The 16210-nt window shown below is 38.9% G+C and overlaps 1 protein-coding gene across 2 annotated transcripts; it reads left to right on the top strand.

Moving 5' to 3' along the window:
- The first annotated feature begins 1308 nt into the window (after window positions 1-1308).
- On the top strand, window positions 1309-14926 carry LOC132157525 (myosin heavy chain, fast skeletal muscle-like). Of its 2 annotated transcripts, none has more exons than XM_059566898.1 (40): window positions 1309-1373; window positions 1529-1741; window positions 1869-2012; window positions 2082-2238; window positions 2743-2770; window positions 2874-2985; window positions 3075-3167; window positions 3254-3317; window positions 3419-3517; window positions 3601-3704; window positions 3872-4010; window positions 4092-4210; window positions 4319-4468; window positions 4556-4726; window positions 4801-5101; window positions 5349-5416; window positions 5495-5582; window positions 5661-5778; window positions 5885-6008; window positions 6489-6625; window positions 6707-6962; window positions 8570-8812; window positions 10078-10254; window positions 10334-10479; window positions 10565-10655; window positions 10759-11148; window positions 11230-11356; window positions 11453-11571; window positions 11696-11892; window positions 11975-12158; window positions 12241-12406; window positions 12504-12628; window positions 12831-13139; window positions 13246-13449; window positions 13544-13669; window positions 13811-13981; window positions 14185-14289; window positions 14377-14472; window positions 14584-14715; window positions 14828-14926. In XM_059566898.1, exons 2-40 carry the CDS (start codon window positions 1541-1543, stop codon window positions 14843-14845), a joined length of 5799 nt encoding a protein of 1932 aa, XP_059422881.1. In that variant the 5' UTR covers window positions 1309-1373; window positions 1529-1540; the 3' UTR covers window positions 14846-14926. The 2 variants fall into 2 exon arrangements, with proteins under 2 accessions (XP_059422881.1, XP_059422880.1); XM_059566897.1 differs by having other exon boundaries at window positions 5346-5416.
- Window positions 14927-16210: the final 1284 nt, after the last annotated feature.

Below are 16210 nucleotides of genomic sequence, written 5' to 3'. Positions count from 1 at the left end.
TACCATATTCATATAGGAATGCATCTGGAAATGCAACTCACCATACTCAGAAGCAATTGGCCCAAAGATGAATAAGTGTGTAGTACTTATTCATCTTTGGGCCAAATGCTTCTAAGTATGGTTACTGTTGTCTGTAAATTTATATTAAAATCAAGCAAAATTCCTAGGCTTGTGACTCTAACACAAAGTCAGTTAATAACAATCTATTACAATAGTATACTGGAGCAGCTAATGAATGTTAACATACAAACATAAATCTATAGAGTTAGAGCTAGTCATAAACATTATTACTTTCAATTAATTAATTATTTATTTATTTCAAAAGTACAGTCAATTGAAAAAGCAGTGCACGTACTGAGAAATCTTACACTAATGTCATGATAGGTCATCACAATAAGTCTTCATAGTGGCCTGGATGTGTAACCTAAACTTAATACAAACATGAGCTCTCACTGTGCTATATTTATAATTTGTCCATATATGAACATTCTGTTTATAAGTTTGATAGTCATTATATGACCATGAAGTACGTTATTAATATGATCATGATATTATCAAAAGTAAAAACTTTTAGTCATCACATGGTGCTAGTCTTGCTTTCACCTCTAAAATTAAATAGTAGTGACAGCTGACTGCTTCTTCACATCTGAATCAAGTTCCTCCTCTTTGCCAAGGTTGAAATAAGAAGCAACATTGAAATAAGACCTCGGTGACATCAAATTAAACATTGCAAACAAACATACACTCAACAAGAAAGCCTACATTAAAAAGACAAGACAAAACATAAGAAAAACATGGACTGTTAAACTTTTATGTCATATAAGTATATTATCCAAATGTCTATGATTAACATGTTATTGCTTTAAAATTAAAACATATTAACATAATGAATTTAAGTATAGAAAGACTGTTCAGTTGATCTAAACCATTAAAATAATTTAAATATCACATGCTCCAGCAAACCCACAAAACAAATGAACGACAGCCTGCTGCTATTTTCCACTAGAACTGGGATGCATCATCATAAACCATGTAGAATAACATGACCAAATCCAGCTGAACAGTTCAGCTGAGTCTTCAGTTAAGATACTATATAAATGACAACCTCTGATTGCAGCACAGTTGCCCATCAAAATACGGTGAGTCACTATCTATCTATCTGTCTATCTATCTATCTATCTATCTATCTATCTATCTATCTATCTATCTATCTATCTATCTATCTATCTATCTATCTATCTGTCTACTGTCTATCTACCTATATATAATTATAATTATATATGTATTACTAATTAGTATATAGTCATTTATAATTTTTATATTTCAGAATCCTGGACTTGCCAGCTGCAATTTCCATCTGAGATTAATACAAGGTAAAGAACTTCCCAACTGATGGTGACAATATGATCTGTTTGGTTTAACTGATTGGAATGTATTAGGAGAGTTAGAGTTGAAAGTTAGACAATGACAATCAAAAAGTGAATCTAATGAAGTATATCAGCATGGTGATGTCAGTTGTGCTCCACAGTGAAGTACAATCATGGGAGATGGTGAAATGGAGTGTTTCGGCCCGGCGGCCATTTACCTCCGGAAGCCAGAAAGAGAGAGACTCGAGGCTCAGACTGCTAAATTCGATGCCAAAACAGCATTCTTCGTGACAGATCCAGCTGAGATGTACTTGAAAAGTACTCTTATTAGTATAGAGGCTGGCAAAGCTACTGTCAAAACTGACTGTGGGAAAGTAAGTATCAAATATTAAAAAATAATATTTCATATGTGACTGTGCTTGAGTCTTCAAATGTTAAAGTTTTTCACTTTAATAGTGTAGAAATATGTGTACAAAAAGTCTAAAAAAAAGTTCATTACAGACTGTCACAGTAAAGGAAGATCAAATCTTCCCAAGGAATCCTCCCAAATTTGACAAAATGGAGGACATGGCCATGATGACCCATCTCAATGAGCCTTCTGTGCTGTTTAACCTCAAAGAGCGTTACGCAGCGTGGATGATCTATGTAAGTAAATCATAATTTATTCCTAGAATAGGGCAGAAACATTGTAAAACTGGACGATCTCCATTTCAGACCTACTCTGGCTTGTTCTGTGCCACTGTCAATCCATACAAATGGCTCCCAGTGTACGACGCAGTTGTCGTGAGTGGATACAGAGGCAAAAAGAGGATTGAAGCCCCACCTCACATCTTCTCCATCTCTGACAACGCCTACCAGTTCATGCTCACAGGTAAGTGGATTCCAACAGTCTCAACATATAACAGTTAAAGAGACAATGAAAAATACACTTTATAATAACTAGCATGAAGTGTTAGCCTATAATTCATTGTCTATAAATTGCTGTTGCTCTATGAAAGGAGTTCATAGAAAAGCTCAATTAACTCCAAATAGTATCTTTATATCAAAGATTACTGATGTTTTTTTTATCCTTAGTTAACAACTTCTTTATAAACGGTACCTAAATGAGGTTTTTAAGCTGAGGAAACGGAGTAGTACAGTTCAAATGAATTATCAATTAGTAAGTGTTTGATAACAACCATTAATTTGCATTATTTTATCTTCTATTTGTACTTAAGTACATGAATAAATAACTGAAATGTTAACTTTAGGATATAACCTTTTAATCTAATAATAATGGCAAAAAACAAACAAACAAACACTTAATAGCTTCAAGTTAATATAGAGTGCTACCTATATTTATATATCCTGTTAATATTTCATGGTTTAATTTCAGATCGTGAGAACCAGTCTGTCCTGATTACGTGAGTAAATATTCTTCTGCTGACACAACCTGAAGCTTTTCACTTATGATTGTAAATCAGTTAAAGATTTATGACTAAATGATGCTCTAATATAAATCTCCAGTGGAGAATCTGGAGCAGGAAAGACTGTGAACACAAAACGTGTCATTCAGTACTTTGCAACTGTTGCGATGGCTGGTCCAAAGAAGACAGACTCTGGCCCTGGAAAAATGCAGGTTAGTGAATATCTATTCTAGACAATGTTATTGATGACAGTGTTTGTGATTCACCTCATGACTACCCACTGTGCTACAATTACGTCTAGGGATCACTGGAGGACCAGATCATTGCAGCCAACCCTCTGCTGGAGGCTTATGGTAACGCCAAGACTATAAGGAACGACAACTCCTCTCGTTTTGTAAGTTGCAGCGATGAATCATTATTAATAACATCATTAATTTTCAATCACAAACAGTTGAGCTTTTATCAATGATTTCAATCTAGGGTAAATTCATCAGGATTCACTTTTCGGGCACTGGTAAACTGGCCAAAGCAGATATTGAAACTTGTGAGTCAACACTGTTTTAAGCCAAACATTTTATTTGGAGTTTAAGATGTGGTTTAATCAATTGAAAACAATGTATTTTTACCACACTTTTTCTTGGAAAGATCTGCTAGAAAAGTCAAGGGTAACATTCCAGCTGTCTGCTGAGAGGAGTTACCACATCTTCTACCAGCTCATGACTGGACACAAGCCAGAGCTGCTCGGTGAGAAATCTACAGGATTGTGTGTTTCAGTTATTTCTATATTTGAGAGCACTGGCAACATACTACACATCAATTCTTTACAAAGGCCCTGCTCATCACCACCAACCCTTACGACTATCCAATGATCAGCCAGGGTGAAATCACTGTCAAGAGCATCGATGATGTGGAGGAGTTCATTGCCACAGATGTATGTGGATAGCTGCAATATTATTATTAGTAGTAGTATTTTAGATTTTTTGCAAAATTTCTGAGCAAGTAAACATCAGAAAAACACAAGCTTTAACTGAATAGTGCATGACACAGTATAAAGTACTCCAATAAACTATATGATTTATTTGGTCTGTGTAAAAACAGACTGCCATTGACATTCTGGGCTTCACTGCTGATGAGAAGATCAGCATCTACAAGCTGACAGGTGCGGTGATGCATCATGGGGCCATGAAGTTCAAACAGAAGCAGAGAGAGGAGCAGGCCGAACCTGACGGCAATGAGGGTAAGTAATTTGAGCACAAATTAACATATAAAAATGGTCACTTAATTAGCAACAATAATGCATAAAACTCTGCTTCCTTAGCTGCTGATAAAATCTCCTACCTCATGGGCATCAACTCTGCTGACATGCTGAAAGCTCTGTGTTACCCCAGAGTGAAGGTCGGGAATGAGATGGTGACCAAAGGCCAGACAGTACCACAGGTGATGACTTCATCAACACATTTAACTTGTGGATACAGTGAGAAATATCTCAGACATAGTCATCGTGAGAAGCAACGGTAATAATACATTGACCTTTGAATCTGTCAGGTGAACAATGCAGTCTCTGCACTCTGCAAGTCTGTCTATGAGAAAATGTTCTTGTGGATGGTCGTCCGTATCAATGAGATGTTGAACACGACGAATCCTAGAGAGTACTACATCGGTGTGCTGGACATCGCTGGATTTGAGATCTTTGATGTGAGTATCAGTCATTAATGTCTCTGAAAGAATCAAGACATACAAGATAACAGTGAGTTGCAATAATTGCTTCTGTTGAATTATCAGTATAACAGCTTGGAGCAGCTTTGCATTAACTTCACAAATGAGAAACTGCAACAGTTCTTCAACCACACCATGTTTGTTCTGGAGCAAGAGGAGTACAAGAAAGAAGGCATTGAATGGGCGTTCATTGACTTTGGTATGGACTTGGCTACCTGCATTGAGCTCATTGAGAAGGTAAGAGGATATTCAGTAAATTAAAATAACGATCTCACTGTGCCTGTTCTTAAGTGGGAATATTTCTTCAACAGCCAATGGGCATCTTCTCCATTCTTGAAGAGGAGTGCATGTTCCCAAAGGCTACAGACTCAAGCTTCAAAAACAAGCTGCATGACCAGCATCTGGGAAAATGTTCAGCTTTCGAGAAGCCCAAGCCTGGCAAAGGTAAGGCAGAGGCCCACTTCTCTCTGGTGCACTACGCCGGCACTGTGGACTACAACATTACTGGCTGGTTGGAGAAGAACAAGGATCCACTGAACGACTCTGTCGTGCAACTTTACCAAAAGTCAGCACTCAAAGTGCTGGCCTTGCTGTATGTCGCTGTGCCAGAAGGTACAAACATTTGCATTTCCTCAATTCCTTTGTGTTTGAATTATGTACAAGACACCTTGTTATACAAAAACTAAGAAAAAAGAATAAGACCAGTAGAGTGCCATAGACTTTGGAGTTTTAAAATATGAAGTATATCTATGCAAGAGAATAGTTAGAATCAACAAGACACAAATAGAGATTATTGAAGGGTTTAATGAACAGCAACACAAGATTAACAAAAAAAACCTCTGTCACTGATATATAGCAGAGGGAGGTGCAAAGAAAGGAGGCAAGAAGAAGGGTGGTTCCTTCCAGACGGTGTCTGCAGTTTTTAGGGTAAACAGATTCTCTCTCTAATTAAAGTTTGTGAATTTTTCACCATTACAGATTAGATTAATCACAAACTTTCCACAGGAAAACTTGGGTAAACTGATGTCTAACCTGAGGAGCACTCACCCTCACTTTGTGCGCTGCTTGATTCCTAATGAAACCAAGACTCCAGGTAACCTTGATCCTTGAAGACTCAAATAAATCACAGTTTAGAAAAAAAAACTGAACCTTAAGAACATTTGCATTTCAGGTCTGATGGAGAACTTCCTTGTTATCCACCAGCTCAGGTGTAATGGTGTGCTGGAGGGCATCAGAATCTGCACGAAGGGTTTTCCCAGCAGAATCCACTACGGTGACTTCAAGCAGAGGTAATGACATCTTTTTGCAACTTCTTACTTAGAAATGATGTATTACCTAATCTTCACCTCCTAACATATTTCACAAGAATACTACTTTCCCCTAAATGTCCTCTAGATACAAAGTATTAAATGCTGCTGTCATCCCTGAGGGACACTTCATTGACAACAAAAAGGCTACAGAGAAACTCTTGGGCTCTATTGATATTGACCACACCCAATACAAATTTGGACATACCAAGGTGAGCTTTTCAGCAAATACACCATGTGGACAAAACTATTTCAACTCTTTCCTTCAAATTTTTTACTCTGCTACAACACAATGACATTGTAGAGAATTCAGTCCTTCCAATTGTCCTGCAACAGTATGAGGAAGGAAGGCCTGAAGCTTTTGAATTCAGGCATTCAAGTCTAGGCTTTGTGTCAGTCAAGCCTTATTCCACACCAGATTACACAAAATATTTCTATATGTACTCCACTTTGTGTACCAGACACTGTCGTGCCTCCTCAAACTGTTACATCAAAAAAGAAAGGACATAATTCTCCCAAATGTCATTCAGTACTATAGTATAGGCCATAATATAGGTTTTTCCCCACTGGAATTACTGGAACAGCCAATCTCAATTATTATTAGGGCCATATCCCAGGCCACATCTACTCTGAAAAGCGTTAATTGGCTTCTTCAACACTACACCAATAATATATTACAAATGTTCTTGTAGGTGTTCTTTAAAGCTGGTCTGTTGGGTACTCTTGAGGAGATGAGAGATGAAAAACTATCAAGTCTGGTTACCATGACTCAGGCCTTGGCCCGAGGATATGTCATGAGGAAGGAGTATGTCAAAATGACGGAGAGGAGGTACTTGCAATAATGTCTGAAACACAACTGTTTAGTTGCACAGTGTGATAAAGGCTGATTTACTGATTACAATTTACACAGGGAGGCAATTTATTCCATCCAATACAACATCCGCTCATTCATGAATGTAAAACATTGGCCATGGATGAAGGTGTACTTCAAGATCAAGCCTCTTCTGAAGAGTGCAGAGAGTGAAAAAGAAATGGCATCAATGAAGGAGAACTTTGAGAAAATGAAAGAAGATTTAACAAAGGCATTAGCTAAAAAGAAGGAGCTTGAGGAGAAAATGGTGTCACTTGTTCAGGAGAAACACGATCTTCTACAGCAAGTAACTTCTGTGAGTATTTCAGCTCTTATTTATCCCAATATGGATCCTGCAGCTATGAACATAAGTAGGGATGCACTGATATGACAATTTTGGCTGATACGATAATCGATATGTTGGCAGATAAGTCTAAATCCACATTTTACATAATTTTTTAAAGCCTCGTTACCAAAAAAGATTCACCATTAAAAGGCATTAAACACTTCAACATAAATCAAACATAAACCAGCCTTACAAATAAATAAAATAATGCTTCAATAATGGAAACAAGTTAATGGACAACAGTACTTAACGTGTAAAAAAAAAAAATCATGCCATGGACAGTGGTGTAGTGGATAGGGTGGTGGGGGGCGGGGGCATTAAGATGATGAAGTGTGTTGAAAGACGATAATCATGTAAGGACTATAGCCAGAGATATTGTCAAAATCACTAAATATTGTCATTATTGAGAGTATTTGTCATTTGCAATTAATGTAGGCCTGCTATTTCCTGTCTAGCATTATTAGGTTACTTTTATTATTAAATGAATATTAGAACTAATTTGCTTGGCAACAATTTCATAGCACATTAACGCATAACTGACACGCTTTGACCTGTGAGGAAAATAAAAATAGGCTATAAGCTTAAGCTACTCCTCACTGAAAAAAACATCTTAAAAACAGGTCTGTCATAGCCTACAATGAGTCTCTCGTCGTCTCTGAGAGAATACGCGCTGTTAATGTGTGTGTCGCCAGACGCCGAGAGCGCGCTCAGTTTTTACTTTCACTATCATGGATAAAAGATGTTCACCTGCATATGTTTGACTTGCACAAAGTTTGCACATTGCTTGTATGATATCCACTGGCTGGCCTTCACAGTTTAAAACAGAAGTAGCCTATTTCCAATATTGCAATGCACCCGCTCTACAAACATCGAATAGTCAAATGTGTCGTGGACACGATCTTTCTGTAACAACGCGTCGAAACATGACAAATAAACCAAAATAATTCACAACTTTTTTATCACGGTAATATTGTCTTTTTAATATTATGTTTATAACATTCCCAATTATAGTTATTATTGTTTTGCAGTGCTGTTCAACCTGTCTGTGTGCAGCTAAAGCACAGAATGAACACCTGTATACTGAAGTGCTGCCAGCTTTTTTCACACAAAGAAACGCATCATATATTCAGATATTTATACAACATAAATATAATACTACAACTTATATATGTACAAAAAGATGCAAATGCACACGTGAACCTGAACTAAGTTATGTGCTAATCAGAATGTGCTGTGGATGCGCTCTTGGCTCTTTCTGAACAACGAGCTGAAATATGGAAACCAAACCGAAAGAATTCATAAGGTTTCGTTATAATAGAATTCTCATTATAAAGTTTATATATAAATATATATATAAATATATATATATATATATATATATATATATATATATGACAATCTCTCAATGTCTCTGCAGGAAATAATGCATTATTTATCGGCACTAAGATATTGGCCGTATTCACATATCAGTTTAATAACGATAACAGAACAATTAATGTATATTATTAATATATGGTGGCCAATATTTCATGCATCCCTTAACATAAGTGATTAACTATATCCATGTCAATGAACAGGAATCTGAAAGCCTCTCTGATGCTGAGGAGAGATGTGAAGGGCTCATCAAAAGCAAGATCCAGCTCGAGGGCAAACTCAAAGAGACAAACGAGAGACTGGAGGATGAGGAGGAAATCAATGCTGAACTGACTGCCAAGAAGAGGAAACTGGAGGACGAATGCTCTGAGCTGAAAAAAGACATTGATGACCTGGAGCTCACCTTGGCAAAAGTGGAGAAGGAAAAACATGCAACAGAGAATAAAGTCAGTATTCATATGTGTGTGTGTGTTTGTATATTATATATATTTATATATACATGTATATGAAGGGATTTGTTCCAAAATCATCTTTTTAACATCTTTTTTTTAAGTTTCTGCCAAAATCAGTATTTTATCTGGTCGGTATTGATAAGGCAATTTTTAATTTGATGGAAAATGCAATATCGACCGAGTTAGTAGGTTATGTTTTTTACCCTTTTTTTTTCCAAACCGCGTCAAATGCCAGTCTCCCTTTTCTGCAGAATGCAATATATCCGCTCCACCAACCACAGCACACCATTCCACGCACTCTAGACAGTAATAGCGGAGCTTTGAATACACCCGGCATCCTAGTTTTCCTCATCTACTTTGTGATCAACAATCAAGGGCTGCATGATAAATCACATGCGATTGTCTTCAGTAAAGTCGATTCTGTGATTAATAGCTCTGGTAAATCTCCATCACGTGCTTCTGCTTTAAGATGGAGCGGCATTTAATACACAGAGCCGTAGATCACTGACAAGCTACACAATATCGAGTTTGTTAGATGAATCGCATTTGATTATTATTATTATAGCTTATCAGTGTAATTTTTTTATGTTTGAAATTTTGGCATTTATGTTTTTGTTAATACAGCGTATAGCACTAGTCAGCTATATTAATGTAACATGACAAAGACGAATGCACTTTTGGAAGCTGAATGTAAGGGAAATGTTATCTTGGAATGTCTGTGGTCTATTGTGATATTGCTGCTCTTATTCTTGTTCATGAAGAAATGTTCTCGTTTATTGTTGTAATTAATTTATAGCAAATAAGATGACGCATTGAATTCATTTTTGGGAGCGAAGACTGATTAATGTATTTTTGAATGTATCCTATATATAGGATTAGTATTGACAAAATTCAGAGGCTGTCATATGTGGATCAACTTATTTTGTTGTGTAAAAAACTTTCATATTGTTTCAATGCATTCATTACATTTTGAAATCAAAAACAAAAAAACGATCATGTATTTATTAATTTTATAATAAATATTTGAAAATCAAAATCTGGATTAAATTTTGTAATGTTATTATAAACTAAAGATGCTTTGTGAAAGTTTGAAACAGAAAATAGTGGTTTTCAGCTTGCCACTTTCTTGGTAAAGAAAAAACTTTTTTACTCAAATTAATCAAAATGGATTTATAGCGTTTTGGAACCAGACTCATATACACTGCAGATTGAGATTCAGGCTCTTGATAATGAAACCTATTATCAATGTTTCCATTTAGGTGAAAAACCTGACAGAGGAGATGGCCTCTCAAGACGAGAGCATTGCCAAGCTGACAAAAGAGAAGAAAGCCCTCCAAGAGGCACACCAGCAGACTCTTGATGACCTTCAGGCAGAGGAAGACAAAGTCAACACTCTGACTAAAGCTAAGACAAAGCTTGAGCAGCAAGTGGACGATGTAAGATGTTTGGCATCAATAAGAAATCAAATTTATTGCTCTTTACCAGATTTTAATGTTCCAGTTTTTGTAACAATAGCTTGAGGGCTCATTGGAGCAAGAGAAGAAGCTTCGTATGGACCTTGAGAGAGTCAAGAGGAAGCTTGAGGGTGATCTGAAACTGGCCCAGGAGTCCATAATGGACCTGGAGAATGAAAAACAGCTATCAGATGAGAAGATCAAAAAGTGAGTGACCATCAGATCTTTAACTTTACACAATTACACAAAATATGTATTTGACACATTTAACACAACATTACTTTGAAAACAGGAAGGATTTTGAGATAAGCCAGTTTCTCAGCAAGATTGAGGATGAACAGTCTTTGGGAGCACAGCTTCAGAAGAAGATCAAAGAACTTCAGGTAACACTAGCTCTAATCTTTCTGATTGGAAATGGTGAAGTGGGTGCATAGCTGGAAAAATCCACGATACAAATATCAGTAAAGAATCTTTTTTTTCACCCAGGCCCGTATCGAGGAGCTGGAAGAGGAAATTGAAGCAGAGCGATCTGCTCGTGCCAAAGTGGAGAAGCAGAGAGCTGATCTTTCCAGGGAACTTGAAGATATCAGCGAGAGGCTTGAGGAAGCTGGTGGTGCCACTGCTGCTCAGATTGAGATGAACAAGAAGCGTGAAGCCGAATTCCAGAAGATGCGTCGTGATCTGGAGGAGTCCACCTTGCAGCATGAAGCTACAGCTGCAGCTCTCCGAAAGAAGCAGGCTGACAGTGTGGCTGAACTCGGAGAACAGATCGACAACCTCCAGCGGGTCAAGCAGAAGCTGGAGAAGGAGAAGAGTGAATACAAGATGGAGATTGATGACTTGACAAGCAACATGGAAGCTGTGGCTAAAGCAAAGGTAATGTCACTAGATGATCATTAAGAAGTACGAAATCATCTTTGCAAACATATTCATATCGCTAATCGCTAATCTCTTTAGGGTAATTTAGAGAAGATGTGCCGCACTCTTGAAGACCAGCTGAGTGAAATCAAGGCCAAAAGTGATGAAAATAGTCGCCAGTTGAACGACATGAATGCACAACGAGCAAGACTTCAGACTGAAAATGGTGAGTAAGCGACTCATGTAAAAAATCTTAAAACAAAACTGAGTTCAAATATTCTGTTGTTACAGTCCATGCTAATATCTGTAACCTGTTTCTAAGGTGAATTTAGCCGTCAACTGGAAGAGAAAGAAGCACTTGTTTCACAGTTAACTAGAGGAAAACAGGCTTTTACTCAGCAAATTGAGGATCTCAAAAGACATGTTGAGGAAGAAATCAAGGTAGAGTTGCAAATATTATTTAGTTTTGATAATAAATTAATTGTAATGTTCTGTTTTTTTTTTTAATCCAAACAATTGTGTAGAAGGTACAGTGTTTAAAATCCTAAAATGTGTCACCTTACAGGCCAAGAACGCTCTGGCTCATGCAGTTCAGTCTGCCCGCCATGACTGTGATTTGCTCAGAGAGCAGTATGAGGAGGAGCAGGAGGCCAAAGCTGAACTCCAGCGTGGAATGTCTAAGGCCAACAGTGAGGTGGCCCAGTGGAGAGCCAAATATGAGACTGATGCCATCCAGCGCACTGAGGAGCTTGAGGAATCCAAGTAAATACAGCAACGAAAAGAGTCTTAACTACCCTACATTTAATATCAGTAAGATTTCATTATTTAATACCACTCTCTTTAGGAAAAAGCTGGCACAGCGTCTGCAGGATGCTGAAGAATCCATTGAGGCAGTGAACTCCAAGTGTGCCTCTCTGGAAAAGACCAAACAGAGGCTGCAGACTGAGGTAGAAGACCTGATGATTGATGGGGAGAGGGCAAATGCATTGGCTGCCAACCTTGACAAGAAGCAGAGAAACTTTGACAAGGTGAGAATGATGTGGATAATCTGAAAATCTAAACCTTGAACCATGGACTTAGCTAATTAACAACGATTACCTTTTTCACCAGGTCCTAGCAGAGTGGAAGCAGAAGTATGAGGAAAGCCAAGCTGAACTAGAAGCTGCTCAGAAAGAAGCTCGTTCTCTCAGCACTGAGCTTTTCAAAATGAAGAACTCCTATGAGGAAGCTCTTGACCACCTCGAGACCCTGAAGAGGGAGAACAAAAATCTGCAACGTAAGTGGCACTTCTATTTTTACAGCAAAGATTTTAAAAACAAGAGATGCATTTAAAAACAGAAAATGATGTACAATTGATTTTTAAATACTTTCAGAGGAGATTTCTGAGCTCTCTGAGCAGCTTGGAGAGACTGGAAAGAGCATTCATGAGTTAGAGAAAGCCAAGAAGACAGTGGAATCTGAGAAATCAGAGATCCAGACTGCACTAGAAGAAGCCGAGGTGACATTCCTTTGCTACAACACTACCATCACACCAGTGCTTTGAATAATATTAAAACATTGTATATGTAGTGGTTCAAAACCTTAAATGAATGTTATTTCTTCTTAAACCGTCACAAATATACTCCCATAACTCCGGAGGCATATAGTACAATTTGACAAGTTTAAAAAGTATGTAAATCATTTCCTTTTTCTACTTGCAGGGCACCCTGGAGCATGAAGAGTCCAAGATTCTCCGTGTGCAGCTGGAACTGAACCAGGTGAAGAGCGAGATTGACAGGAAGCTTGCTGAGAAGGATGAGGAGATGGAACAGATCAAGAGGAACAGCCAACGAGTGATCGACTCCATGCAGAGCACTCTGGACTCTGAGGTCAGGAGCAGAAATGATGCCATGAGAGTCAAAAAGAAGATGGAGGGAGATCTGAATGAGATGGAGGTCCAGCTGAGTCATGCCAACCGCCAAGCTGCTGAGGCCCAGAAACAGCTCAGGAACGTCCAAGGACAACTCAAGGTATCCCTCTGTAGAAAGAGTAGTTTAAGTGTTTGATCAAATGAATATGATACATGAATTAACTGAAGCATAACATGGAACTAACAAAGAAAGAACATTGCCACAGGATGCCCAACTGCACCTTGATGAAGCTGTCAGAGGACAGGATGACATGAAGGAGCAGGTGGCCATGGTGGAGCGCAGGAATGGCCTAATGCAAGCAGAGATTGAGGAGCTGAGAGCTGGCCTGGAGCAAACAGAGAGAGGCCGCAAAGTGGCGGAGCAGGAGCTGGTGGATGCCAGCGAACGCGTGACACTGCTGCACTCACAAGTACAAAAAGATTCTTAAATACTAAGAGCAAATTCAGATCACACAATACATCATTAGTTACATATACATTAAACTACCTGCTTAAATCCTGCAGAATACGAGTCTTATTAACACCAAGAAGAAGCTTGAGACTGATCTGGTCCAGGTTCAAGGTGAGGTGGATGATGCAGTCCAGGAGGCCAGAAATGCAGAGGAGAAAGCCAAGAAGGCCATCACTGATGTGGGTGTTTGCATTCTGTCACTCTATTCTAATTTAAACAGTTATTTGACTTATTTAGCTGGATGTGGTAGCAAAGAAAACATTCATGGAAGCTAATTCTATCTATATTGGTTAACTCGTTTTCATTGGCCAATAATTCAGGCTGCCATGATGGCTGAGGAGCTGAAGAAGGAGCAGGACACCAGTGCTCACCTGGAGAGGATGAAGAAGAACCTGGAGGTGACTGTCAAAGACCTGCAGCACCGTCTGGATGAGGCGGAGAATCTGGCTATGAAGGGTGGAAAGAAACAGCTCCAGAAACTGGAGTCCAGGGTAAATTACAGGCTAAATACAGACTTAGGGTGTACTCATACTAGGAACGGTTGCCTTCTAATGAGCCAGAGTGAGATTATACTAGTCAAACGAACCAGACTTTGGGGGTGCTCTGGAACGGTTCAGATCGCCTAGTGTGAGTAACCCTCAGGTGAGCTGGCCATGGCAGAGATTTCACCGTTGACAATAACTCTCTACTGAAGGTGCATGAGTTGGAGGCTGAAGTTGAAGCTGAACAGAAACGTGGTACAGACGCTGTGAAAGGAGTGCGCAAATATGAAAGGAGAGTGAAGGAGCTCACCTACCAGGTAAAACCACACGCGAATTAGACACTTAACACCTTTCAGGATGATAAACCGTTTAACCAAGGCCATGAACAATTATTACACCCAAAGACTGAGGAAGACAAGAAGAACGTGACTCGACTGCAGGATCTGGTAGACAAGCTGCAGCTGAAAGTGAAGGCCTACAAAAGCCAAGCTGAAGAAGCTGTAAGTCTAATGTCAAATTTCTTGAGTGTTTAGACATTTTCTATCCAATACAATCAGTGCCATGAGTGCAATGCTCTGAAAGGGGTTGGATATCTGGTGTAATCCTAACAGGAGGAGCAGGCCAACACTCACCTGTCCAGGTACAGGAAGGTGCAGCATGAGCTGGAGGAGTCTCATGAGCGCGCTGACATCGCAGAGTCCCAGGTCAACAAGCTGAGAGCCAAGAGCCGTGAAGCTGGGAAGGTAACAACAGATGATGATTATGTAGAGAAAAGTGACTTTTTATACATAAAATCTATGAAACATTTAACAAAATCATTTTTATTAATTTTAATGGTTTTTTTTTGCTTTTTAGACTAAAGATGAAGAATGAAGACAAGAAACTATACCTACAAGCAAGCATATGACTGACTTGTGCTGAGTTCTTCTGTGTCCATTAAATGGCAGAGTTTGACTTTGTTCTTCATTATTTTTTCTACTTTCAAACTTCATCACATACTCAATCACTGTTTTAAAAGATAACTCATGAGGCATGATATGGTAAAGAACACAAATGCAGAGTACTGAAATTGTGATAGTGACATAAAGTGACATAAAACCTAAACCGGAAACAACCTGAACTTCATAACAAAAATGGGAACTTGTCTCTGTATGTCACTTTGGATAAAAGTGTCGGCTAAGTACATAAATGTAAATGTGTTGGAATAAACCAAAAGTCACTGGAAAATAAGAACACCAACTCAAGGAGACAAACCAAAATGGGTATGTTTATGCACTGTATAAAAGGCATTACATGAAACCATGATGACAAAGGAAATAGTAAAAAAAATAAAGGGAAGGGGAAACGTGAAGACAGAAAAGTCAAGATCAAAACAGTCAGCCATATCACCCTGTAGCTCAGGACTGGTTGCCCCACTGAAGCTAAGCAGGGTTGAGCCTGGTCAGTACCTGGATGGGAGTCCTGGTAAAAAGGTTGCTGGTGGAAGAGGTGAGGGTAGTGCATGTACAGTGCTCTCTCCACTCTCAATACCACGACTGAGGTGCCCTTGAGCAAGGCACCGAACCCCCAACTGCTCCCAGGGCGCCGCAGCATAAATTATGCCCACTGCTCCGGGAGTGTGTTCACGGTGTGTGTGTGTTCTCTGCTGTGTGTGTGCACTTTGGATGGGTTATAGCAGAGCACAAATTCAGAATATGGGTCACCATATTTGGCTGTATGTCACTTCACTTTAAATATGTGTTAGTGAGGCCAGAATGGGGCGCTCACCCTGTGGTCTGTAATGGAGACACAACACTGTAAAAAGCACCATTCTTTGGATGAGATGTTAAACCGAGGTCCTGACTCTACGGGGTCATTAAAAATCCCATGGCACTTAAAAAGTAGGGTGTAACCCTGGTGTCTGGGCCAAATTATCTCCACTGGCCCTTGTCAGTGGTCTAATAATCCCATCCAGACATTTGGCTCTATCTCTCTCTCTCCTTTCCACCTGTAGCTGGTTTGTGTTGAGTGCACTGGTGCCATTGTCCTGTGGCTGCTGTTGGATCAGTCAGGTGGATTTGAGTTTGAGGAGAGACCCCCTCATATGATTGTAAAGAGCTTTGGGTGCACAGCAATACACAGTAAAGCACTATATAAATGCCTCATTCCTTCACAACAAAACTTCAACATAGGTTTGTTTTAAAAATGCTACCTTCCAAAGCATACCAATATATATGCACATTACATGCAGAGCCATCG

Source organism: Carassius carassius, chromosome 14 (assembly GCF_963082965.1).
Source record: "Carassius carassius chromosome 14, fCarCar2.1, whole genome shotgun sequence".
In the NCBI taxonomy this organism is placed as follows: Eukaryota; Metazoa; Chordata; class Actinopteri; order Cypriniformes; family Cyprinidae; genus Carassius; species Carassius carassius.
Note: the sequence above shows the minus strand (reverse complement) of the source record. Positions and strands in the feature narration are given on the sequence as shown.